Here is a 27,757-nt window from a genome sequence, read left to right on the forward strand (position 1 = left end):
GATGTTAAAAAGGAAACGGACTTCCTGACCATTAAAGGGTTGTGTGTGGAGAGCTAGAAAGTCTCATTCTGGTGGCCATCGGTCCGCCTGTGAGGGTGACATGAATGACTGGGAAAGCAGAACGGGTTTCCTGGTTTCAGGTCTGGGAAGGAGGAAACATGGGGTCTCCTTGACTGCTGGTCTCAGGTGTGTGTTTTGCTTTGCTTTATGAGAGAGCGCATCAAAGGAACTTGGTGTCTAGCAAGTGCCCTGGCTCAGCTCAGCATGGCCGCACCCCCCCACCTGTGGGGAGGAAACCCCGACGACGCCGACGTCACGGCGGGGGCGGGGCCGGGTTACCCCGGGGGCGGGGCGGGTGTCCCTCCGGAGGACGCGGGACGAGCTGCGGAGTGGACTCGACCCGCTGGCGGTGAGGAGACGGGAGCGCGGGGTCGGGAGCCTCAAGGGGACGCGGGCGGGCGGAGAGGGCCTCGCCGAGGGGGCGCGGGCGGGCCGAGGAGAGGGCCTCACTGAGGAGGCGCGGCGGGCGGCGGGCGGGGTCCAGCTCAGGAAACGCGGGAATGAGGAGGAGAGGGCCTCGCCGAGGGGGCGCGGGCGGGTGGGCGGAGGGGAGGGCCTCGCCGAGGGGGCGCGGAGGGCGGGCGGAGGGGAGGAGAGGGCCTCGCCGAGGGGGCGCGGGCGGGCGGGCGGAGGGGAGGAGAGGGCCTCGCCGAGGGACGCGGGCGGGCGGGCGGAGGGGAGGGCCTCGCCGAGGGGGCGCGGGCGGAGAGGGACTCACTGAGGAGGCGCGGCGGGCGGCGGGCGGGGTCCAGCTCAGGAAACGCGGGAATGAGGAGGAGAGGGCCTCGCTGAGGGGGCGCGGGCGGGCGGAGGGGAGGAGAGGGCCTCGCCGAGGGGGCGCGGGCGGGCGGGTGGAGGAGAGGGCCTCGCCGAGGGGGCGCGGGCGGAGGAGGGGGCCTCGCCGAGGGGGCGCGGGAGGGCGGGCGGAGGAGGGGAGGAGAGGGCCTCGCCGAGGGGGCGCGGGCGGGCGGAGGGGAGGAGAGGGCCTCGCCGAGGGGGCGCGGGCGGGCGGAGGGGAGGAGAGGGCCTCGCCGAGGGGGCGCGGGCGGGCGGAGGGGAGGAGAGGGCCTCGCCGAGGGGGCGCGGGCGGGCGGAGGGGAGGAGAGGGCTCGCCGAGGGGGCGCGGGAGGGCGGAGGGGAGGAGAGGGCCTCGCCGAGGGGCGCGGGCGGGCGGAGGGGAGGAGAGGGCCTCGCCGAGGGGGCGCGGGCGGGCGGAGAGGAGGGCCTCGCCGAGGGGGCGCGGGCGGGCGGAGAGGAGGGCCTCGCCGAGGGGGCGCCGGCGGGCGGGCGGAGGGGAGGAGAGGGCCTCGCCGAGGGGGCGCGGGCGGGCGGAGGAGAGGGCCTCGCCGAGGGGGCGCGGGCGGGCGGAGGGGAGGGCCTCGCCGAGGGGGCGCCGGCGGGCGGGCGGAGGGGAGGAGAGGGCCTCGCCGAGGGGGCGCGGGAGGGCAGGCCCCTCCCCTGGAGCCGAGCGGGTGCGCGCAGGGCGGTATTGCGGTCTCCCGGGCTGGCGAGTGTGGCTGGTGTGAATGCAATCGAGAGCTCTAGCCTTTCTTGCGGAAATGTGAGCCCATCGAAATAAACTCCGGGGGGAACGGCTTGCTCGCTGAACACTGAAGCCGTGCCCTGTAGTGGCCGCGACAGTTTGACCCCGACCTTATGGATCGTCCATGAAAGAGGTGGCCTCGATGGCCGGGAGGACGCTGGGACCTGGGGAGTAAAGCCTTACGTTTTGTGACTTTATAGGTCTGAGAGGCAGCGCTGAGAATGTGCGGGCGAACGTCCTGCCACTTGCCTATAGATGTTCTCACGAGGGCCTGTGCCTATCACGATCGCCAGGGCAGGCAGCAGCTCCCGCAGTGGAGGGACCCCGAGAAGTACTGCCCCTCCTACAACAAGAGTCCTCAGTCGAGCAGCCCAGTGCTTCTCTCCCGGCTGCACTTCGAGAAGGTAAGGACTGTGTCACTGTGTCAACACCGAACCAGCTTCTGGCTCAGCATGGTGATGGTGATTCCTCTGACTCCTGATTCCTGTGATGTCTGCCCAGCCTCCGGAATGACCTTGAAAGCAGCCTTTAAAGGCCGATTCAGGCCCTAATTGAAAATCATTCTGGGCCTTGGTAAGGAGTAAGTCAGTATTCTTCAGGCTCAATTAAACTGTTTCAATGCATGCCCAATTTTTATGAACTTCATAGTTGAATACATTTAAAAATTCTTTTGAGACAGAATCATACTATATATGTAGCTCTGGCTGTCCTGGAACTCACTATATAAGCCAGGCTGGCTTCAAACTTAACAACAAACCTCTTGCCTCTGTCTCCAGAATTCTGTATTACAGGTGTGTGTCACTCTACCCGACTTGAATCTTTTTTTTTTTTTTTTAGATAGCCTTCAAATATTATTGATTTATCAATGTCACCTGAGTGTCTTTAAAAAACAAGCAGCAACAGCAACAAAAAAAACCCCACCAGAGTGTGGTAGTGTGGTGGTTCACACCTTTAATCCCAACACTAAGTAAACAGAGGCAGGCAGATCTCTGTGAGTTGGAGGCCAGCCTGGTCTACACAGTGAGTTGCAGGCTAGTCAAGGCTGCATAGTGAAACTCTGTCTCAAAAAAAAAAGGAAATTTGGGAGCCTGTAAAAGGACTCAGTGGATGAGCGCGCTGTCAAACCTGACGTCCTGAATTTGATCCCCGAAGCCCACACGGTGGAAGGAGAGAACCTGCTCCTGCAAGCTGTCCTCTGAGCTCCACTCCCACTCCGTGGCAGAGAGTGGGCACATAACATAGATAAATGTAAAGAGAAAGAATTAATGTGATTGAGGCAGGTAATGTTGCTCATTGATATAAAGCATATTTCATATTCTCAGAGCCTTTGGTTCAGTCCTAGCAGATGAAGAATATTTTTTTATTTTTTAAATATTTTAAACTTTTTTAATGTATAGAAATGTTTTGTCTGTATGCATGTATGTATGTGCAGCAGGTATGTGCCTGGTGCCCTCAGAAGTCATGGCTTCAGATACCCTGGAACTGGAGTTACAGAAGGCCACCATGTGAGTGCTTGGAATTAAACCCAGGTCCTCTCCAAAAGCAGCAAATCCCCTTAACTGCTAAACAGACCGTGGTCCCTGTTCCAGTGGGCGGATCTTGGGGAACAGGAATGGGAAAATGGAGCCCCTAGCAAACATAGCCCTCCTTTGGGTCATTTGAATTTGCCCATGTAGTGTTTGACTGCACATCTGTAATATGATTTGTTTAAATTGCTAGGGTTTCTTAATTTGGTAAATATTTGATACTTTATTTTTCTCAAACCTATAAATTCTAAAACAAAATTAGGAGCATTTCAGCAGTTTAGCTGCCAGTGTATATGTATAGATAGCAATATTTGTATTTGAAACCACTGATTTGCAAAATACTTCCTCTTTTTTTTTTTTTTTTTTTCATCTACCACAGTGCCACCAGCTGTTCTATTCCAAATTCAAAACTTGTAGAGGAAAAGATGACTAATACTGAGCAATACTATACGTATTTTAGCTTCTTGGCCACTTTGTATCCATTGCCCTAGTGTTTGGGTTGGTTTGTGCAATGATGAAAAAACTCACAAGGTGTCCAGTAGAATTTGTGAGAACAAGATGGTAGCCAGAAGTTTCTCCAGTCCTGCCTGGCTCTGCAGTTGGGACAAATCTCTCCCATCCGCACCCCTCAGCTGCTTAATCCCGAGTACACACAGAGGCTTACATTATTTACAAACTGTATGACGTGTGTAGAAGGAATCTTAAAAGTTCTTATTAATAAAATCAAACTCGAGGCCAGTTATTGGGGTCCATGCTGGTAGATCAGAGAGACAGAACGAGCCACAGCTAACCTCACCTAGTCAACTTCTTAGCTGGTCTTGTTTCCTCAGACTGGAAGCTTCTGTGTCCTCATCCCGAATGGGTCTCAGCTGAATTCTGTTCAAAAGCCTGAATGCTTAACCAGCCACATGCTTAGCCAGCCAAAATGCTTAACCAGGCCAAAATGCTTCTAGTTTCTTGCCCTCACGCCTTATATATCTTCCTGCTTTCTACCACCACTCCCTGGGATTAAAGGCTGGCTTTCTGGGATTAAAGGCGTGTGTCACCATGCTTGGCTATTTCCAATGTGGCCTTGAACTCACAGAGATCCAGAGGGATTTCTATCTCTGGAATGCTAGGATTAAAGGTGTGAGTGCCACCATTTTCTAGCCTTTGTATCTAGTGGCTGTCTGTTCTCTGACCCCAGATAAATTTATTAGAATACACAATACCACCACACCTGTGGGTCAGGCTTCTTGTTAGCTAGCTCTTATAACTTAACCCATTTCTATTAATCTATATGTTGCCACGTGGCCGTGGCGTTATCAGTCTGCTGGCATTTCATTGCTCCTTGGGCAGCCGGCTGCCCTTCTTTCTATGTCTCCGCTTAGATTTCCCACCTGGCTGTAAGTTTTCTTGCCATAGGACAAAACAGCCTTATTTATCAACCAATAAGAGCAACACATATTCACAGCGTACAGAATGACATCCCACAGTACAAGATTTTTTCAACCAAGACATCACTGACATTTAAAAAAAATTATTTATTTTTACATGAATAGGTGTTTTGCCTGAATGAATGACTACACCATGTACATAGTGTCTATGGAGGCCAGAAGACCCAGAATTGGAGTTAACAAATACTTGTGAGCCACCATGTGGGTGCTGGGAATAAAACTTTGGTCTTCTAGAATAGCACCCAGTGCTTTTACCCACTGAACAATCTCCCAGACCCACTGCTGACATTTTAATGGGTGGGATAGTTCCTTGTTATAGAGAGCCATCCAGTACATTGCAAAATGTTTTAGCAGTCCCCTGGCCTCTACCGACTAGATACCTGTAGCAATCTTAAGCTGGAGAAACTAAATGTCCCTTAGCATTACGTGAGGTGTCTGAAGGGTTGTACATGTTGAACATTGACTCCATTGTTTGATTGAAGTCCCCTTATCAGCTAGGGAAAGGGAAAACACTCAGAATCATCCCAAGATGCCAATCAGAGATCAGCCTTAGAATCTGACCTAAAAATAGTAATCTGTGGCCTGCTGTATTAACTTCTGTGAAAAATTAATGCTCTGGGCATTCCTGGTGTAAACTCCTTACTCATCTTAGGTTGTGTCTACTCTTCCATTTCTCTTGTCTATATCCAGTACCTTTGATGAGACCTCCACCCCCTCCTTTCTCTGTTCTCTCTCACATACCACTCTCCGCTGTGTGTGTGTGTGTGTGTGTGTGTGTGTGTGTGTGTGTGTGTGTGTGTGTGTATGTGTATGTGTGTGTGTGTGTGTATGTGAATGAATCACATATCTGGCCTTAACCTGTGGGATCTTATATTATGATTCAATCTCACTCTTTATTCATGTGGCACAGAGAGAGTGGATGTGTTGAGAACTGCTGGAGGCAGTTCTCTCCTTCCACCATTTGGGTTCCAGGGATTAGAGTCAAGTTGTCAGACTTAAGTGACAAGCAACTTGACCCACTAAGCCATCTTATCTTACCAGCCCACAACCCAGTGTTTTTATGTCTTATGTGGCTTCGTGTTAAAGTACAGGCAATTTGCTGGGCCTTGAAACGCATGCCTGTAATTCTAACTTAGGCAGATGATCAGGACGAAGTTCAAGGTTATCCTTGGATGCATAGGGAATGTGAGGCCAGTCTGGGATACATGAGACCCTGTCTCAAAAAAAGAAAAGAAAAAGAAGAAAGAGATGGCAGATGGCTGGGCAGTTAAGAGTTTTTGTTCTTTCTGAGGATGCTTCCCATGTACTAGCCTCTTACCCATCTCCTTCCAGTGAACTCCTTCTTCACCAAAAGTCCCCCCATACTCCCATGTCTGAGGTGGGGGGTGCATTAGTTAGGGTTGCTTGCATGAACAGTAGGGGGTTACTAACTTGAGCAAGGGCAGCTTACCAGTGGCTACACCACTGAGGAATACGAATCTTCCCCCAACAACCTTACCCCTCGCTACAGCTTCTCAGGGAGGGCTCGGGCTTTTTGGCCCTCTCCATGGTGGAATGTTGAGTGTTGGTGGGCCCATTCTTGAACAGGTCTTGTGTGAGTATCCAATGCTGCTCTTGTTCATGGGTACAGCAGCCTTGTTATTTCCAGAAGAGAGTTTCCAGAAGGAGAGAAGCACTCCTTCTAGTCATTCCACCTTTTTCTAGTTCATTTTTTCAGGACAGGATTTCTTTGTGTATCCCTGGCTGACCTGGAACTCTCCTTGTAGAGCAGGTTGGCCTATAACTCAGAGATCTGCCTGCCTCCCGAGTGCTGGGATTAAAAGTGAGTGCCACCACCTCCAGCTTCTGAGTGCTGGGATTAAAGGCAAATACCACTGCACCCAGCTTAGTCCTTCCACTTTTACATTCTTTTGTTTGAAATTTTGACAATTTCATACATGAATATAATGTCCCCCATTGCCTTCTCAACCCTGTCTGCTACTCTTTTCTTCATCCTTCTACTTTTTCCCCTCTCCAGTTTTTACATTCTTTTTCTTCTCTCTTCCATGATGTTCCCTGTGTCTTACAAGGGATCATATAGGTGTCCCATTTAGAACTGAACACTAAGAAGTCATTATTCTCAGTACTCTGACACCCCCACCCCACCCCCACCTTCCGTGCATTAACCATCATCCTCTGCGTTTGGAAGCTTCTCTAACCAAGGCTGAGAACAGCACTGATCTAAGTAAATAAATAATTTTTTAAAGTAAATATTTAGCTTGACACCATGCCCATTTATCAAAAAGAAGACTAATGGTATCCCTCCTCGGGCCTATGACTTCTTCAGACAGGGTTTGCAGTGTAGCCTAGGTTAGCCTGAAATCCACAATGCATCTGCATCAGCTTCCCAGGTATTGGGATTACAGGTGTTTTCTGCCCACCACTCTTTGGTCTACCTTTTCCTTTAATTTTTTTTTTCCCGAGACAGGGTATCATTATGTAGACCAGGCTAGCTTTGAACTCACAGAGAACTGCCTGCCTCTGTCTCTCAGGTGCCAGGATTAAAAGCCTGTACTACCATGCCCAGCTTCCTTTTCACCTCTTAATAACCTTGTATTGTTTGTATGACGTTAACTTACAATAATGTATATAGTGATTATGATCTTCCTGCTGTATCTAAGCCTGTATTTGTATTTTTATATAAATACAATATATAGTATAAATAATATACAAATAATTGTATTTTGTATCTTGCTCAACCTTTTATAAAAATGTGTGTGTTTATATATCTGTTTGAGTATATGCCAGTGGAAAGGGCCTCAGATACCCCGCAGCTGGTGTTACATGCAAGTGGAGCTGCCAGGCATGGGTGCGAAGAACTTAACTCAGGCCCTCCCGAAAGCAGCAAGTTCTCGGAACCACTGCACCATCTCGCTAGCACTTGAGCCAGGATGTCTGTATGTGGTCCAGACTTACCTAGAACTTGCTATGGAGCCCAAGCTGTCCTTAAATTAGCAGCAGTCCTCCTGCCTCATCCTTTTGAGTATTGAGATTACAAGTATACGCCCCCAATCCAAGTGCTAAATCTGAACCTTTTTTCTGTGGCAGGATGCAGACTCATCAGAGCGGATAATTTTTCCCATGCGATGGGGCCTGGTTCCATCTTGGTTCAAAGAAAGTGATCCATCCAAGCTGCAGTTCAACACTACTAACTGTCGTAGTGATACCATAATGGAAAAGCAGTCATTCAAGGTAGGTAGCCCGCCTAGGCACATCTTTGTAACACTGTTTAGTATTTTGTATACCTAATAAATAAGGTTTCAAAGGATATTCCCAAGTGCTAATTTGAGTCTTGTTCAATTTATTGCTGTGTTCAGACCAAAAATGCTCAAACTTACTGGTTATGGTGGTTTGAAACAGAGTGGTTCCCATAGGCTCATAATACTTAGTCCTAGTTGGTAAAACTGGTTGAGAAGGATTAGGAGGTGTGGCCTTGTTGGAGGAAGTGTGTTATAGACAGAAGTTTCTGTCCTGCCAGCAACTCCCAAATACCTGGGCAGCCGCTTCCCAAATAATTGACTCAGAGGCTTAATATTACTTATAAATGTTTGGCCGGTAGCTCAGGCTTCTTACTAACTAGCTCTTTCACTTAAATTAACCCGTAATTCTTATCTATGTTTAGCCATATGGCTTGGTACCATTTCTCAGTACAGTATTCTCATCTTGCTTCCTTTGTGTCTAGCTCTCGACTCCTGACTCCACCCACCCTTCCTCTTCGAAGCATTCTCAGTTTGGTCACCCCATCTACACTTCCTGACTGGCTACTGGCCAATCAGTGTTTTATTAAACCAATTCGAGTGACAAATCTACAGTGTGCAAGAGAATTATTCCATAGCATTTCCCCCTTTTGTCTAATTAAAAAGGAAGATTTTTAACTTTAACATATTAAGATTATATGCAACAGGGGGCTGGAGAGATGGCTCAGAGGTTAAGAGCACTGACTGCTCTTACAGACGTCCTGAGTTCAATTCCCAGCAACCGCATGGTGGCTCTCAACCATCCATAATGAGATCAGATGCCCTCTTCTGGAGTGCAGGCATACATGCAGGCAGAATACTGTATACATAATAAATAAACTTAAAAAAAAAAAGATTATATACAACAAAAAGTTATTAAGAATTACAGTAACATCTAATCCATTTGCATTTGGCAAAATTAGAGAAAATACTTATTATCTATCTTATCTTGGTGAGTCTAAAGTTTTGTATCTAATTTATCTTTTATTATAACTATCTTTCTTCAACTTCATCAAGACTCCAGAAGGATGTCATGTTACCTAATGACAGGGACATCAGACTGTCTGGACAGTCACCCAAAGTTCCTCAGCAACGTTGGGGCATCCATCTTTGGCCTACAGACCTAGCATATCTGATAGACCTATCTGTGAAGCAGGATTTTTGAAGGACTGTCCCACCTTGTCTTGGCAAAATCCTGCAGTCACTTTCCTTTGTGTCCTGCTTGTCCAGTTTGTACTGGACTGTCAGCAGTTGAGGAAAGGGTACTTTCTTTGCCCACATGGCTAACTTTTGCCATAAAGAAAACAAACTCCATATGGAGTTTTTTCAATGTCCATCACCTTCTTTAAAGTATTTGGTACTGCCAGGAGCAGACGTGATTTTGTTAATTTGGATGTTCCTTCTTTGCCTTTTGGTTAGTTTGGATAAGGGATTGTCTATCTTGTTGATTTTCTCAAAGAACCAACTCTTTGTTTCATTGATTTTTTTTGTATTGTTGTTTTTGTTTCTATTTTATTGATTTCAGCTCTCAATTTGATTATTTCCTGGCATCTATTCCTCCTGGGTGAGTTTGCTTCTTTTTGTTCTGGAGCTTTAAAGTGTGCTGTTAAATCACTAGTGTGAGATTTCTCCAACTTCTTTATGTGGGCATGTAGCGCTATGAATTTCATTCCTTGGTTCCTTAAGAAGCTAGTCTCATGGTGGATGCACGTTTACCACCAGCTCTGAAAGCCATGTTTCTGTCCAGGCAGTCAGCTGTTTCTGTCATTTCTCAGAATTTTTGAACATCACTTGCTTGCACTTACTACTTACTTAGTTAATATTATTTCCTTCTCAGGTCTCTGGAGTTGAAGACTAGATAGTTATTGTTTTCCTTGTAACAAATTCAGAAAAGAAACTCAATAGAGAGGTGTAAAGTCTCTAAGTTTGAGAGACATCAAAAGATAATTTTTGGTTGATAATACAAGTTAGAATAGAAAATGAATTAGTTACAACACTTTGGACTCATCAAAATAGGATAAATAATGGAGTATTTTCTCCAAATTTGTTAAGTATTAATAGATTAGACATTATTTATATAGTTATTGCCTGTATATATTATATATATATATTCGTGTATATATATAGTTATTGTACCTATTGTATATAGTTTTTCTTATATTAGTTATAATCTTTTTTTATTTTAGACAAAAAGGTAAAATGTGGTGATATTTTGTGTATGTGCTAACAAATAAAGTTTGCCTGAAGATTAGAGGGCAGAACTAGCCACTAGTTAGCCATAGAGGCCAGGCAGTGGTGGAACACACCTTTAATCTCAGCACTAGGGAGGTTGAGACAGGAAGTGATATGGCTGGGCGGAGAAAAGGAATATAAGGTGAGTGGAGACAGGAGGAGCACAGTCTTTTCTTTGGCTGAGGAGTTGGTGAGGTGAGAATTGCTCTGCCTTGTTCTTTGTCTCTCTGATCTTTCAGCATTTACCCCGATATCTGGCTCCAGGTTTTTATTAAGACCAGTTAGGATTCGTTCTACAGTGTGTCACTGGGGGGTGAGTTTTGACTTTTCAAAAGCCCATGACATTCCCAGTTAGCTCTCTCACTTTTTCTGTCTGCTGGTTGTGCCTCGAGATACAATAAGTTCTCAACTACTACTCTAGCACCCTGCCTGTGCCTGCTGCCATGTTCTCCACCATGATGATTCCGGACTCACCCTCTGAAACTGTATGCCTCCAATAAAACTTTCTTCAAGTTGCTTTAGCCATGGAGTCTTACCACAGCAGTTGAAAAGTAACTAAGACAAACACTTTTTTTTTTTTTTTTAGTAAGTTGCCTTGGTCATGATGTTTTATCACAGCAGTTGAAAAGTGATTTAAAACAAAAACAATTGACCCATTTTGATGGCATATACCTTTAATTCCAGCACTTGGGAGACTGAGGCCAACAGATCTCTGAGTTCAAGGCCAACCTGGTCTACATAGTGAGTTCCAGGCCAAGCAGAGGTATACAGTGAGACCTTAAATCTCAAAATGGGGGTGGAGGTAACAGACAGAAAGTTCCCTGAGTAAAGAAAGTACCTGCTGCCCAAACTAATGACCTGACTTCAACCCCTGAACATAAATGGTAGAAGGACAGCACCAGCTCTCATAAGTTGTCTTCTGACCTTCCACATGCCCACGGTAGCATGATCAGCCCCTTCCCCACCAAAAGTAAAAAAGTAATAAAAATTTAAAGACAAATAAACAATTATCACTCATATACTGTGGACTAATTGTGCTCAGCAAGGCAGTTTTTATTGGGAATGTCTGATGTACTTAGCAGGCTGGGGTAGATAACTGGTAGTTATGCTGGTTAGTTTTTTGTCATGTTGACACAAGCTGGGGTCAGCTGGGAAGAAGGAACCTCAATTGAGAAAATACTCCCGTCAGATTAACCTATAGACATGTCTGTGGGGCATTTTCTTAAACAATGATTGATGTGAAAGGACCCAGCTCATTGTTGTTGGTTCCATCCTTAGGCTCTGGGTTATTTTTTTTTTATTTTTATTTTTATTTTTTTTTTTTTTTTGGTTTTTCGAGACAGGGTTTCTCTGTGTAGCTTTGCGCCTTTCCTGGAACTCACTTGGTAGCCCAGGCTGGCCTCGAACTCACAGAGATCCACCTGGCTCTGCCTCCCGAGTGCTGGGATTAAAGGCGTGCACCACCACCGCCCGGCTTGGCTCTGGGTTATATAGAAAAAAAAAAAAGAAAGAAAGAAACAGAGTAAGCCATGTGAAACAGGCCAGTAAACAGCAATCCTCCATGTCTTCTGCTTCAATTATTGTTGAATTCAATTTTTTGTTGTTTTTGAGACATGGTCTCTCTATGTAGCCTGGGCTGTCCTGGAACTCGATATACAGACCAGGCTGGTCTCAAACTCACAGAGATCCTACCTCTGCCTCTACTGTGCAAGTACTGGAATTAAATTTGTGCGCCACAACACTAGGATCATGTACTTCAGTTTTTCCTTGATTTCCTGCTCTGACTTCCCTTCATGATAAATTATAAACAGAGATAAAACCTTTCCTCCCTGAGTTGCTTTTGGGCTTGCTTGGTGTTTTGCTATAGCAATAGAGAGCGAAGACAGATAAATGGCTTCTTCACGCATGGCTGATACCATAGCTAGTATGGCTGGAACAACGAGAAGCCTTTCTTCGTTCTGAGCATGAGAGTATCTTAGCCAGGCTTCTGATGTGGCACCTCATTTACTGCAGTGCTCATGATTCAAGAAAGCAGAACAGAAGCTACAAAAGCTTTGTGACCTGGTCTGACCAGTCTACAGCATTGCTTGTGCTGTGTTCTGTTTGTCATTCCGAGCCAGCCTAATTCAGTCTGGGAAAGGATGAGATAGTATGGGAATACTAGAAAGCGTGGTCCACTTGGAGCGAACTGTGGAGACTATTGTTGGCAAACTTTAACTGAGGAAATGCAACACACACGTCTACTTACCCCTGAAAGGGAGCCCAAGACAGACAAAAGTCCAATTTGGTGAACCAGTGAGTTTTTATTGGGGTTACTAAGAGGAGTATGGGTATGGGGTCACTTACAGGAGTAGGGATGACTCAAAAAGCAGGGTCATCACTGAAAGCCACCTTAGCTCTTACAAGCTGCCACTCTGGATCTCTCTGCAGTAGGCTGGTTTGTCTCCTTCCCCAGGAGAACTGTTGTCAGGAGACATGTTGTTTTCTCCTATAAAGCTGGGGAGGGACCCTCTACAGTCTTGCAAGTTTCTACTTCCTCAGGTGTGTTGTTTTGTTTACCTCTGGAGTCTCATGAGTCTCCTCTTCCTCCTGAAGGAAACTGCTATACAACACTAGCGGTCATGTTTACCTGTTGTTTCTGTTCAATGGGAAAGTACTTTTTTGCCTTTATGTACTGAAAGGACCAAGCAGACACCATAACAGGCTGCTCACTCTTCTCTCAGAGATCAGGCCTCAATTTCAGTTTCCTGAGACCTGAGCAAACAGATTCTGGGAGGGCCATGAACAAAAGACAATTAATCACTAATGCCCCTGCCAACAGAGACAAGGAGATAGGATGCACCAAGCCTGGGCCACTGAGCCAGCCCCCACAGTCAGTACATGATAGGCCAGCCAGCATCCACAGCAGCTCAAGGACAAAGCCTAGGACTTGTCCAGGCCTGCCCAAAAATGGATAACTGTAACCCCCCAACTAACCCATGCCAATTAAAAGTTACTAACATGATTGACACTCGCATAAACCAATCCCGAGTCTGTTTCTATGTAGTCTGTAGACCTCAAGACCCTCCCTTGCTTTACCCCCTATAAAAACCTTGCCCCAGGGGGATCTGGATCTGTCCCTGGTCTATGGGCAGGCTTCTGGAACCCAGTGCCTGTGGTGTGACACCTTGCAGTGGGAAGGGGCTCGGACCTGCCTAGGCTCAGTGTGCTAGGCTCTGCTGATTCCCCTTGGGAGACTTCAATTTGGGGGATGTGGGGTGGCTTGGGAAAGAGGGCTGGGGTGTGGGAGGAGGGAGGAGGGGGGATCTGTGGATAGTATATGAAGTAGAAAATTTCTTAATAAAGAAAGATGAAAGAAAAAAATCAAAATTAAATAAATAAAAATAAAAAAAACCCTGCCCCATTGCTACTCAGAGTCTCTCTTGCTCTGTTGTTGTGTCAAACAGAGGGAGAGGCCCAGGTTAACTTGAAACAATAAAAAGACTCGTTGCTTTTGCATCAGATTTGATCTCTTGATGGTCTTTGGGGGACTCTGGGTTCAACATGTATGTTATTAATCTTTTTTAACATCTGTTTAGTTGAGTGGTGACTTGATACACCAGACAAACAATATGGGGCCCTATTAGATGACTCAATATGTAAAGGCATTTGCCACCAAGCATAAGGGCCACAGTTTGATCCCTTGGAGCTCACACATAGGAAGGAGAGAACTGACTCCCACAAATTGTCCTTTTACTTACAAACATGTTTTTCTGCCAGCACAGAGGCCGCACCTGAATCTACTGTTTCAGCCAGTAACTGCTGCCACCAAATGTAGTTTTTAACTAAATCTCTGTAGTTCTATTTACCAATAAAGATTCAGGAGTCGGAGGCTACGGTGAAAACTGGATAGCTCAAAGAGATCAAGGAGGAACTAGCTGACCTTCCCTCTTCACCAGAGTCTTAGAAAGAGAGCCTCTTCCACAGTTCCAAACGAAAAAGTACCGCCACACTCCAAGTCCCTCCTTCCTACTCCCTGTGCATCTCTCTATCCATTTTTCGGACTCCCTCTGACTCTCAATGATTGCTTTCTGTCAGCTAGTTGCTGGCTCCACCTCCTGACTCAAGGTGGATTTTATTTAATTAACACAGACTCAGGCTTCACAGTGTGATCATATATCCCCGCAACACAAACGTACTGTGACACATAGAAATAAATGTACTTTTTAAAAAAATTAATGTCTAAAATCAGGTGTAGTGGTAGATGCCTTTAATCTCAGAACTCAGGAGGTAGAGGCAGGCACATCTCTCTGAGTTCAGGACCAGCCTGGACTACATAGTTCCAGGACAATCAGAGTTACATAGTGAGATCTTGTCTCTTAAAAAAAAAAAAAATCTTGAGATTTGAGGTAAGCCAGCGCTCTCCCACTGAAGTACAGTGCTGAACCTGAAAGTCCATGTCATGGAATCCTGTCACTATGACCATATCCTGTTTATTCTCTCTCAGGTTCCTCTGGGAAAAGGACGGCGCTGTGTTGTTTTAGCAGATGGATTCTACGAGTGGCAGCGGTGTCAGGGAACAAGCCAGAGACAACCATACTTCATCTATTTTCCTCAACTCAAGACAGAGAAGGTATCGGCAGTTGCATGAACAGCATGTTTGGAAAGACAGAAACAAATTAAGGTCATATACCATATAGCAATGTTTGTATAAATAGTAGGACACATATATGATAATGACCCTACTCATTGCTATGTAACCTAGGGTGTGTAAGTACAGTCCACTGTTAGCACAACAAAATTCCTAATACCACATTTCTTAGAATTATCTCATCAGTAAGTTAATACATGTCTGTAATTTGTTTATTTTTGAGATTATAACATTTCTCTTTTTCCTCCATCCAAAATGCCCCATATACCCCCTCCATGTTTCATGACCTCTTTTTCATTCTTATTGCATGCATATATGTTTATGTGTGTATACACACACACATTCCCACGTATAATCTGCTCAGTCCATATAATGTTATTTATGATGTATGTTTTCATTGCTGACTACCAGGCACTATAGACAACCAGTTGCTGTGCTCTTCTCTAGGGATGATTATTTCTCCCATTCCCAGCATTTCTCAATTGCTGTTGTGTTTGTGTAGGGTTGAGGCCTTGAGGACTTTTCCCCATCTTGTTGGCATGTCCATTGGTGTCCTTGTTCAGCTCACATTTGAGCAGTCATGTTGCTGGACTTTATGAGTTTAGTTTATGACATTATTAGGAGATAGAGTCTCATAGTCAACTCCCAAACCTGTGGCTCAATCTTTCCACCTTTTCTTCTACAGTGTTCTCTGAGCCTCAGGTACAGGAGTGTCTTATAGATATATCCATTGAGACTGGGCTCCATAACTCTGCATTTTGATGAGTTATGGTTTTCTGTAATGGTCTTTGTTGCAAAAAGAAGTGTCCTTAGTGAGGGATGAAGACTACACTTATCTGTGGGTATGAGGACAAATGCTTAAATTGTTAGGAATTATTCTAGTTTAGTAGGGTAGTGGTTGTAGATTCTCCTCCAGTATCCATGACTTCACTAGTACTGAGTTAACTAGGTTTATAGTACTGGGCATGATTTCCCTCTTGTTGAGTGGGACTTAAGTGTAATTAAAGAGCTGTTGGTTACCACCAAAGTATGTGTGCCACTGCTGCCCCCTCAGAGTTACCATACCATACTAGTCATTGGTGTGGTTCATAGCATCATAGCTGGGTAGATTATTGGTTACCCTCAGAGTTATCATACCATACTAGTCATTGGTGTGGTTCATAAGCATCATAGCTGGGTAGATTATTGGTTGCCTCCCTCCTTTGGAAGCTTGCATAGTGACTTTTGTCCCATAGAAACTAGTCCTAAGGGAATGGGCATTGAGTCAGTTCCAGCTTGGGGATCTTTGGGCCTTGTTTCTGAAGTGCATGGTGTCTTCAGCAATAGGGATTTACCTTCCACCTCTTGGTCTCATTTTGTGTCTCTGTCTGGACTGGAATTTGTTATGAAGACCAGGCTGGCCTCAAACTCAGATCTACCCAGTTCTACCTCCTAAGTGCTGGAATTAAAGGCATGTACCAGCCAGGCATAGTGGTGAATGTCTTTGATCCCTGAACCTGGGAAGGAGAGGAGGGCAGATCTCTGAGCTGGAGGCCAGCGTGGCCTACAAAGCAAATTCCAGGACAGCCAAGGCTACATATAGAAATCCTGTCCCTGGGGGGGGGGGGGGGGACACGACAACCAAAGAAGTCATGTATCATCATGCAACTGAATTGCTTTGTCTTAAACCACTCAGTTTCCACCTTTTGGTCAGAACATTGCTGCTCTGAACACTCAAATGCAGAGAGGGCTTTATGTCTATATATACTTAGTAAATTGCCAAGTCACATGATAATTCTGTATTTAACATGTCCCTCATTGAACTTTCATTGTAAGACACATAATATAAATGGCTCACATCCTAACATTAGAAAGTTGAAAATAAACCAAACATGCCAACATTATGTTTCCTTTTCAGTTAGATTTAGTAGTTTGCACCTGCTAAAATTGTTTCACTAGGGAAACTCTAGGAGGCAAAAAAGGGCTGAAAATGAGATGGGCAGAGTGTTGTTGGGTTCTAAGATGTGTGTTATTTTGTTTACTTTTTTGAGACAGGGTTTCTCTATGTACCACTGGTTGTCATGGAACTTGATATGTAGACGAGGCTGGCCATGAATGTGCAGAGATCCAACTTCCTCTAGAGTGCTAGGATTCAAGTTGTGTGCCACCCTGCCTAGCAAGATAGTGTATGTTGGCTGGCCAATATTGAAGATTGATTTTTTTAGGAGAGGAGTAGGTAGGCAAGAAAAACAGTTTCAGATGCTCAATTACTGATTGATCTGGCTTTGTTTGTCTGTTTGATATAAAGATTTAACTATTTTCTCCTTAGCCAGACATTTCAAAACCAAATTGAACTGAATACTTTCACTTTTTTATTCTTTTTAACAATTATTTTCAGCCGGGCGGTGGTGGCGCACGCCTTTAATCCCAGCACTTGGGAGGCAGAGCCAGGTGGATCTTTGTGAGTTCGAGGCCAGCCTGGGCTACCAAGTGAGTTCCAGGAAAGGCGCAAAGCTACACAGAGAAACCCTGTCTCGAAAAACCAAAAAAAAAAACAATTATTTTCTTTCTGCCACCAGCCTTACTATCTTCCTTCTTTGTTTGGGTTTTTCAGCTAAGCCTCTTCATTTACCTCGTCACCCTTGAGAAGCTTGGATTTGTCTTTGTAGGTGTAGAGTACTGCATTCTTCAGTGTGTTCACATCTAGTTAAGGTTCTTCAGTGGTAGCAAACTTCCAGCTTTAAAGGTAGAACCATTTTCAGCTCTCCTGGTATCCAGTCAGTTCATTAGCCATATGTTGTCCCTCTTCCAAGGAAATGAAGAAAGAAAGCCCCTCCACTCAACTAAGTCTCTACCGCTGGAGACCTGAGATACCTTGTGACCGCTGCTCCTTCACAGAGAGGTTCCTGCTCTCTTACGGACCACTAGTACCAGGGTTGGTCCCAGACCTCACTGTAGCCCTTACTCATACACCAAGCCAGTATGTTGGCCTGCCTATTGTGTTATTTCAGGGTTAAATGAGGTTAAAGCTTGCATTTAGATTCTCTAATGGGCTTTTTTTCTGTTACAATTAAGAAAAATTAATAAATTTAGCCTTTCTAGGACTCCTCCCTTTTTTCTCACCCTACTTTCTCCCTACTTACCACCACTGCCACCTTTGTTCCATGCTTTTTTTTCTCTCTCCTTTTCAGAGGCCTCACCTTGTTTTGCCCTGGAGACGGGAGTGGGGGGAGGGGAGAGAGAAGAGAACATGAAGGAATGTAGTGATGAACACTCGTGGAAGGTACACCTGTACAGTTGTAAGAACTCATGACACCTAGGATGACTGTAGCTTAGAATAAGTTTTGGTTTTACTCAAAATAAAAAAAGAACTCACGACAGCATCCAATTCAGACTAGGGCATCATGGAAGGCTCTCTCCAGAGCAAGTAATACATGGACTTTGCACATAGCTTGTCTTCCTTTCTCAAATAATCTAACAAGAAGTCTTTTATGTTTGGAACTTTTCCCTTGACTATAATTATTGAAATAATTGGGTTAAAATATTTGCTAATTGTCTTTTATTTATCTCATTAACTTTGCTCCTTTTCTGTTACTTACCTACTTTTTTTGTGTTCATGTGTGTGTGTTCATGAGTGCATGTACTGTTACTTGAAGATGCACATGACCATATGTGCTGATGCAGATGGAGGCCAGAGTTTGATGTTGCACATCTTCCTCAGTTGTCCTTATTTTTTGAGACAGGGTATCGTTGAGCTGGAAGTTCACTGGTTTGCCTAGGCCATCTGGCTGGCAAGTAAGCTCCCAAGTGGTGATATGCACATGTCACTCTGTGCAACTTTAATGTGGGTACTGGGGATGAGAACTTGGGTCTTCTTGCTCATGTGGGAAGCACTCTACTGACTGAGCCATCTCCCAGCTGATTTTTAATTGAGTTGTTTTTTGTTTGGTTTTGTTTCCTTTTGTTTTTGAAACAGTGTTTTTCTGAGATCCAACTGTGGATCTAGGACTCCTATGTAGACTAGGTTGGCCTCAAATTTCTCAGAAATCTGCCTATCTCTGCCTCTGGAGTATTGGGATTAAAGGCATTGCCACTAAGCCCAGCTTGAAGTCTGGCTTTATTTGTCGAAAAAGCACTTATCTATATATTATAGATGTGTTAGAATATTTGATATTGTCCTGTAGTTCTTGAACAGTATCTTTTGTATTTTTCTTTTTCTCTGTGTTTCAGTTTGGGTAATGTGTGTTGGTTTAAAGAGCCTTTAGGGTTTTAAGTAAGCCATTTGGGAAGTGTAATCATGCCTTGAGTCTGGTTCTGATGATTTATTTTGGCAGTAGATTCTTTCTTCTAACTTGATGCTTCTTAGAATTTTTGGTTGTTGTTAAGCACAGTATATAGGACAGAGACTGAAATAAATAAGTTATTCCTGGGAATTCTTCTATTATGCCTTTAAATATGAGATCAAGTCACTATCATAGGAATAGAACTGTGTTGGATCTTGCTGTTTTCATTATCTTTATTCAGCACAGGCTTGTATTTTCTCTGGTGTCTCCTTGTGCTTTAGGTGAGCAGTGAGCTAGATTTTCAAAAGCTTGAAACCAAGTGAAGGTATTACATTCTGAAAGTATTAGGACACCGCAATCTACAGCTTCAGTAGACATTTGCCATGAAGCCTGTTGGTGTTGATTGATGATCGTGGGTCAGATAGGGTCAAAATAAAATGGGCCGATTGCTTCAAAGCAGCTGATCTGCAGTCAGGTCTGAAGCGGTACTCAGCATGTCTAATCCTGCTGTTTCCAGTCTGGTGGGAATGATGCTTCAGACAGCCCTGACAGCAAGGAAAAGGTCTGGGACAACTGGAGGCTGCTGACCATGGCAGGGATCTTTGACTGCTGGGAACCCCCAGAGGGAGAGCGCCTGTATTCCTACAGCATCATCACAGTGGATTCCTGCAGAGGCTTGAGTGACATCCACAACAGGCAAGTCACTACTTTTTTCTGGGGAGAGTTTACTCTGAATTTAGAGAATAGGAAACTAACTTGTACAAATTAGTTTTCCCAAAACATGATATATAGTTCTAAAAACATTACTGACATGCTTGCAAAACTACATAGTAAAAGCCACATGAAATCATTTGGATTTCTGAGATTTTAAAATATTTTTAGAGGCTGATGGTATAGTTCATGGTTGAATATGTACTTAGTATGACCATGGACTTACTAGGCCAGTGGTCTGTCACTAAGATTTGATTCCCAGCCCTCTGATTTTTAAAATACATGTTGAAGGGCTGGAGAGATGGCTCAGTGGATAAGAGCACTTGCTGCTCTTCCAAAAGACCCAGCTCATAACTGTCTATAACTCCAGTTCTTGAAGATCTACTGACTCTGGCCCCTACAGATACCTGTAGCCCATGCACATTCCCACATGTATACCCACATATCTATATGTAATTACAAATAATAAATCTTAAAATAATAAAGTACATTGATTTTTGAAGTTAAAGCATTTATCTGTTTTTATAAATGTTTATACATTTGTCTCCTAAAATTAGCTGTGCCAAACAACCAGTAACAGGTGAGCCTGGGCTTTAAAACTGGAAGCTAGCCAGGTCGTGGTGGTGCACACTTTAATCCCAGCACTCCGGAGGCAGAGGCAGGTGGATCTCTGTGAGTTCAAGGCCAGCCTGGTTTATAAAGTGAGTTCCAGGACAGCCAGAACTGTTACCTAGAGAAACCCTATCTTGAAAAATCAAAAAAAGAAAAAAAAAGTTGTCAGTTATTTCCAACTAAAATGTAATACAGCCCAAGAGGTATGAATTTCAGAGATTTTTAAAGGTCTTTTGTTCTCTCTTGCTCACTTTCATTTTTTGAAGCAGGGTCTCACTCTATCCAAGTTTGGCTGGGAACTCACTGTTGAAATCCAGGTTGGCCTGAAACTCTTGGTAATCTTCCTGCTTCATTCTTCTGAGTGCTGGGATTATGTATATATGCCACCTTGACTGTCTTTTTTTTTTTTTTTTTTTTTTTTTTTAAAGAAATTTGTCTTAACGCCTGTCTTAAATCCTAGCACAGAGGCAGAGGCAGATGGATCTCTGAGTTCAAGGACAGCCTGGTCTACAGAGTGAGTTCTAGGACAGCCAGGGTTACAGAGATACCCTGTCTCAAAAGAGAGAGAGAGAGAGAGAGAGAGAGAGAGAGAGAGAGAGAGAGAGAGAGAGAGAGAAAGAGAGAGAGAGAGAGAGAAACGTATCTCACCTGCTGTGGCAACACCGGGCCTGTAATCCTAACACACAGGGAGTGAGAAGGGAGGCCAGAGAATCTTGAGTTTGAGTTTGAGGCCAGATTGGACTACAGCAAGAATTTGTCTCTAAAACAGAACAAAAGATGGGTCTTGCTGTGTTGCCCAGTCTAGCTTGAACTCCTAGGATCAAATGATCCACCCACCTCAGCATCCTGTTTAACTGTGACTACAGGCTCACTTCAGTGACTGACCAGCCCTTTCTAATGGAGGTTTTTACAGATGATGTCTGGAGATACTTGGACAGACTTTTCCAGGATCCAATTTCCTTTAGTTCTAGTCCAGGACACAAGGAAAGTTCACCAACTCTCTAGGCGTACACTGGCGTGCACTAGATTCATAACTGAATGTTGACTCCAGTGCACTATCAGGTTATATCAGGGAACATGGGGCCATATCAGCAGGTGAGGTAAGAGTGAGGACCAGGAGCCCCTGTGATGCCTGAACTAACAACTGACTCAGTTTCTTTCCTTTCCCTACCTTCATCTACCTCTCCTTTTGATCCCTGGCTAGGATGCCTGCCATACTGGACGGAGAAGAGGCAGTCTCAAAATGGCTTAACTTTGGTGAGGTCACCACTCAGGAAGCTCTGAAGTTAATCCACCCCATAGACAATATCACCTTCCATCCAGTTTCTTCAGTGGTGAACAACTCCCGAAACAACACTCCTGAATGTCTGGCTCCTGCTGACTTGGTGGTTAAGAAGGTAGGGACTGTGACTAGTCCATCATGAGACTCCTGTTGTTCAGAATATGCCCTTCCTTGCCATAATGTTTATTTCATTTGAGTTCATGCGTAGCTCTGGCTGGCCTGGAACTTCGGCTATGTAGACCAGGCTGACCTCAGACTCACAGAGATCCATCTGCCTCAGCCTCCTATAGCTGATATTAAAGGTATGCACCACCACACCTGAATTTTTTTCCTGTGATTTTTTAAAGATTTAATTTTTATTTATGTATATATGTGTGTGTTTATGGATGGGTTTGTGCACATGAGTACAATGACTGTAAAGTCCAGAAAAGGTCATCTGATCTCTTGGAACTGGAGTTGCAGGTAGTTGTGAGCTGCCCAATATGGGTGCTTGGAAATGAACCTGGGCCTTCTGCAGAGCAGCAAAGTGCGCATAACTGTTACTGCTCATAACAGTAGCAAAACTATAGTAATTCAGTAACATCAAAAATAATTCCATGGTTGGGGGGTCACCACACCATGAAGAACTGTATTCAGGGGTCACAGTTTAGGAAGGTTGAGAACCACTGTTGTCGGGAGATCCTGAAGTGATTGGTGCCTCATAGACCCTTGATGAATAAGTGGGATCAAAGTGGGCAGAGCTGGTATTTCCCTGTATGGGCCAAGACATGGATGTCACCATCTGTCATTCCAGCTTAAGTGAACCTTAAATCTCTCTAGCACCCACAATCAGAATTTTTTTGTTTTGGGACAAGAGTCTCACTGTGTAGCCCTGGTTAGCCTAGAACAGACCATGAAGACCAGGCTGGCTTCAAACCACAGAGATCTGCCTGCCTCTGCCCCCCAAATGCTGGGATTAAATGCATGTGCAAACATGCCTGGTCAGAATTTTAATTTAAACTATCCAGAGTTCTCATACTCTTTGGAAGATAAACATGGGAGGGATGTTCAGATCCTGCTGTAACTTAGCCCCTGTCTTAGGATTTCTATTGCTGTGAAGAAACACCATGACCATGTCAACACTTATAAAGGAAAACATTTAATTGGGTGGCTTACAGTTCAGAGGTTTAGTCCGTTATCATCATGGTGGGACATGGCAGCATGCAGACAGACATGGTGCTGGAGAAGGAGCTGAGAGTTCTACATCGTGCAGGCAGCAGGAAGTGAACTGTCTCACTGGTTGTGGCTCGAGCATATATGAGACCTCAAAGCCTGCCTCCACAGTGATACACCCCCTCCAACAAGACCACACCTCCTAGTAGTGCCCGTCTTTTGGGGGGCCATTTCCTTTCAAACCACCACAGCCCCTCATACAAAGTTCTTTCAAAGTAATTTCTAGGGCTAGGGTGCAGCTCAATGATGACATGCTTGCTTGTCTACCATGTTAAGAGGCTGTGGGTCCCAGACAATTAAATTCTGGACCCTGTTTAAATATATAGAATATTCAATATTCAGGGGAAAATTGGCTTTCTCTGTTGTTAAGAATCTCCTTGATGAGGAGGACTCTAGGACTCAATATACAGGGAAAATGCGAGAAGGGTTTTTTGTTTCTCTCTTTTTTTTTTTTTTTTTTTTTTTTAGTTTCTTGAGACAGGGTCTCTCTGTGTCACTTCAGTGGCTGTCCTGGAACTTGCTTTGTAGACCAGGCTGGCCTCGAACTCATGGAGATCGCCTGCCTCTGCCTCCTGAAAGCTGAGATTAAAGGCATGTGCTACCACTGCCCCGTGAGAAAGGAGTTTTGAGTCTCTGTTCCAGCTATGATTATTTTTTCTTAATGTGTGTATTCATATCTCTGTGTATGCAAGTGCACATGTATATACACGCTCATGTGCACATATGTGTGGAGCCCAGAGAACAATTTCAGATACCATACCATCTTCAGAAACATGGAGTCCACTGGCCTGGAGCTCATCAATTAGTCTAGACTAACTAGCCAGAGAGCCTCAAGGATCCTTCTGTCTGTGCACCCCAGCTCTGGGATTACAAGTGTGTCCCCCATGCCTAGCATATTTATGTAGATGGTAGGGTTGAACCCTGGTCCTCACACTTGCAAAGCAAGTGCTTTATTGACTGAGCTGTCTCTCAGCCTCCCAGCTATGATTCTTGCGTGTACCTATGTTCACAACTGTAAGTTGGAGAAGCGCTAGTCCAGAGTACCTGAGTGCGTTCTTGAAGTGCTCTGTAACTAAATGCAAGGATCCAGATGATGTGTTGAAGGAACATGAGCAGACAAATGCCTGCAGTGGGGAGGGAAGGGAAGTCCCCCATCAGAAAGCTGGCTCCACCGACACATGGAAGCATCTCATCTCTCCATGGCATGGAGGGACCAGGAGCAGCATGCTCCATGGGACAGGGCTGCTGGAGCAGGATCAGAGGACTGTGAGGACCAGCTGGCCTTCTGCATTTCCCCAAAATAATCTTGTTTTCTTTTCTGATGGTCCTTGTCGTTGTTTTTTGTTTTTTTTTTTCTTTTTTGTCTAATTTCTCTGAAATACTTTGCAGTCCTGACAATGATTATTTTTCCTCTAAAAATTTAATTATGGGTCCAGCAAGAGAGCTCAGCAAGTAAAGGCACTTGCTGCCAAGCCTGATGACCTGAGTTCTGTCTCCAGAACCCATATGTGATTCTCTCAGTCCACTCCTGCAAGTTACCTCTGATCTTCATGTGCAAATGGTGGCATGTGCATACCCATACATGTGCACATACATAATAAAAAATTTTTAATATAATTACATAATTAACCTTGGACTGGACAGTACTCTTCCTCTTCCTTTTTTGTTTTGTTTTGTTTTTTGTTTTTGTTTATTGAGTCAGGGTTTCTCTGTGTTGCCCTGGCTGTCCTGGAACTCACTCTGTAGACCAGGCAGGCCTCAAACTCAGAGATCTGCCTCTTCCTCCCAAGTGCTTGAATTAAAGGCGTGTGCCACCACGCCCAGCTGACACGGGATCTCTTAGTGAACCCAGAGCTAGACTGGCAGTTATGACCCCTGAGAGACACCCCTACCTGCTGCTGGGGTTTTAGCTTTGCCTTGCCTTTATGTGGGTCTGGAGTCTGTAAACCAGGCTGACCTTGAATTCAGAGATCCATCTGCTCTGCCTCCCAAGTTCAGGGATTAAAGCTGTGTGCCACCACTGCCAGTCACAGTCTACTTTTTATGTCCTGGTCTATACTCTGTGCTGTTTGCTCAGAGAACCTCTCACTCCAGGGCTGGGTGTGGCACCCAGGCAGCACACGGCAGACTGTGAGTGTGGGGGGCAGCCATTGACTCTGAATGTGCGGGCAGCCTCACTTCCAGCATCCATTCCCATCCATTGCGTCACTGAATTTCCTAGACGGCGCTTCATTCCCTGCATGTTTGGAAGACTCCTTAGCTCCACCCTGACTCCTGTCCTCTGATCTTTAAGTGCTTCTCCCCTCCCCTGGGAGCACTCTCCGCCCCCTTTTACTTGCACCCTTGGTAACATTATGCAAGTGTAGGTTGGGGGTTGGGGTGCTTCTTCATATCTTCGTGTTTTTGGTCTTTCCTCTGAAGTTCAAACCTGGATGTTAAGAGATTTTTCTCTCTCATAGGAGCCCAAGACAAGTGGCAGCAGTCAAAAGATGATGCAATGGCTGGCTACAAAGTCACCCAAAAAAGAAGCCCCCGAGTCACCCAAGAAGGATGAGTCAGGTGTACCCCAATGGTCCAGCCAGTTTCTACAGAAGAGCCCATTGCCTACTAAAAGAGCTGCCCGCAGCAGCCTCCTGGACCGGTGGCTGAAGCAGGAGAAGGAGGAGGAGGAGCCCGTGGCCAAGCGGCCTCACAGTCTGACACAGTAAATGACTGGAATTGTGTCTTTACTGGGAAGGTGGTAGCACAGTGTCAGCTGGCAGTTGTGGGCCTAGGAGGGATATGGCTACTGTGGGACTGCCTGAGAAGAAAAGGACGACGGCCGTGGTCCTCTGTGGGCCTCCACCCATGCTGGCTCCGCTGGGAGTCTCGCCTCCAATTGGGGGCTTTTCTTCTGCTCTGGTGTCCCTGGCAGGAGGCTCTTCTCAATCTCTGGGCTCTATTTTAGAGTTAAGTTCTTAAAATGTATTTTGTTATAAATAAATTATGTTTGATAAACCTTGGCTGGCAAGAGTTCTGCTCTTACAGAGTTTTTCCTGGTATTTGTGTTGTTTTTGGGTTTTTTGTTTGTTTGTTTTTCCGAGACAGGGTTTCTGTGTAGCTTTGGAGCCTTTCCTGGAACTCACTCTGTAGACCAGGCTGGCCTCGAACTCACAGAAATCTGCCTGCCTCTGCCTCCCGAGTGCTGGGGTTAAAGGCATGGGCCACCACCGCCGGCTTGTTTTGTTTTTTTGAGACAGGCTTTCTCAGTGTAACAGTCCTATCTGTCCCAGAATTCACTCTACAGACCAGGTTGGCCTTGAATTTAGAGATTGATCTGCCTCTGCCTCCCAAGTGCTGGGATTAAAGGTGTGCCACCACCGCCTGGCATGGTGAATTTTTTTGTTTGTTTTGTTTTTCGAGGTAGAGTTTCTCTGTGTAGCTTTGGAGCCTGTCCTGGAACTCACCCTGTAGCCCAGGCTGGCCTCGAACTCACAGAGATCTGCCTGCCTCTGCCTCCCGAGTGCTGGGATTAAAGGCGTGCGCCACCACTGCCCAGCTTTCATATATATATATTTAATGAGTGGCTTTTACACAAGGGGGTACTGGGGCCCTCTGAGGGGAAATCCATCAGAGTTTAGTAGCATGGCAGCCTCTTGTTCAGGCTTTCAGGATTAACACTTAAAAGTCCTCTGCGTGTCGTTCAAAACCAGTCTGAGGTGGCTGCCACACTCAACTGAATGATTTGGGGAGAGTTGGGTTCAGAGGCCTTCAGGACCCATCCCTTAAGACAGAGGGGAGGATCTAGGTGAGAGCCTAGACCTGTGCAGATTCCCAGCCTCTCAAACTGCTCAGGAGTCGGGCAGCAGGTGGCTCCCACCTACCTCACCCTGAGACGGAGCCATTTGCTCTGTGGGGCCCCTTTCCTTTCCTGGCACCAAATCACTTCCTGGTTGCTTGGGATACTATTTCCCTTCACAAGGAAGATCCCTGCACACAGGCTTTTCCACTCTTGTTTTCTCCTATTAAAAAGTCAAAGTACTTGTCCAGGTGTTGGATTAATCGAGTCAGTCCAATTTTAGTATAACTGCTGCTTAAGCGGGCACAGGTGCAGGTGTTAAGTGCCTGTGAGCACTTCCTGGGTGCCGGCGCTGCAGCTCACCTTATAAATAAGTACGCGATGCAGGTGTCCCAGAGGGCTGTCCCTGTCTAAAGGGCTAGGTCCTTCCGAATAGCCCCTAGAGAAGGTGTAGAGAACAGGGCAGCCGCCGGGGATGGCTCACAGAAAGACCACTCAGGTATAGATAGGGACTTAACCTGGGCACTGTCTGCTTTTCCAGAGGCAGCACAGCTGGGCGGGATCCTGCACTGTTGGCAGCACTGGCCTAGGGACTTATGCAAATAAGGGGTTGTGGTTTCCACCAATCCTGCACCCGATGCTGTCTTGAGTGCACGCAGGTGCGGAGGGGGAGCAGGGAGAGGTGTGTGTAGACCCCATCACCCACACCTTCCCAGGCTGCCTTTTCCCTGTTTGCCCCTTGAGCAAACAGCAGAGGATGTAGATTTACCCTGGACATCAGGGTCCAGGAACACTGCTTCTGCTGTGGCTCTGGTTTAGGGAGTCATCTCATTTCTATAAGTTTTGTTTTAAATTCAGATAACTTACTTCAACACTCACTAAATGACATAGTCATATTTGCATCGTGTAATGAATTTCCTTTGTTTTTATTGCTATCTCCCCTCATTGCTTATGGTTAAATTCCTTGGTAGGACCTTTAATTTTAGCATGAATGCGATGCTTTGGTAACTTTTCATTCAAGTAGCACTTTCAAATAAATAACATTCTATCCTCCCCTGGTGGTACCCACCTGTAATCCCAGCACAAGTAGAGGATGGAGGCAGGAGAGTTAGGAGTTCAAAGCCAGCCCATATGAGACTCTACTTTTTTTTCATTTTTATTTGTTTTTTTTTTCTATTATCAGCTTGATACAGTACAA

The 27,757-nt window shown here is 45.4% G+C and overlaps 1 protein-coding gene across 1 annotated transcript; it reads left to right on the top strand.

Moving 5' to 3' along the window:
* The first annotated feature begins 311 nt into the window (after nucleotides 1–311).
* Hmces (5-hydroxymethylcytosine binding, ES cell specific) lies at nucleotides 312–25,791 on the top strand. The gene is made up of 7 exons (XM_028854127.2): nucleotides 312–409; nucleotides 1,804–2,007; nucleotides 7,653–7,796; nucleotides 14,559–14,684; nucleotides 19,482–19,660; nucleotides 21,492–21,684; nucleotides 25,241–25,791. Exons 2-7 carry the CDS (start codon nucleotides 1,825–1,827, stop codon nucleotides 25,487–25,489), a joined length of 1,074 nt encoding a protein of 357 aa, XP_028709960.1. The 5' UTR covers nucleotides 312–409; nucleotides 1,804–1,824; the 3' UTR covers nucleotides 25,490–25,791.
* Nucleotides 25,792–27,757: the final 1,966 nt, after the last annotated feature.

The sequence above is a fragment of the Peromyscus leucopus genome, chromosome 3 (assembly GCF_004664715.2).
Source record: "Peromyscus leucopus breed LL Stock chromosome 3, UCI_PerLeu_2.1, whole genome shotgun sequence".
Lineage (NCBI taxonomy): Eukaryota > Metazoa > Chordata > Mammalia > Rodentia > Cricetidae > Peromyscus > Peromyscus leucopus.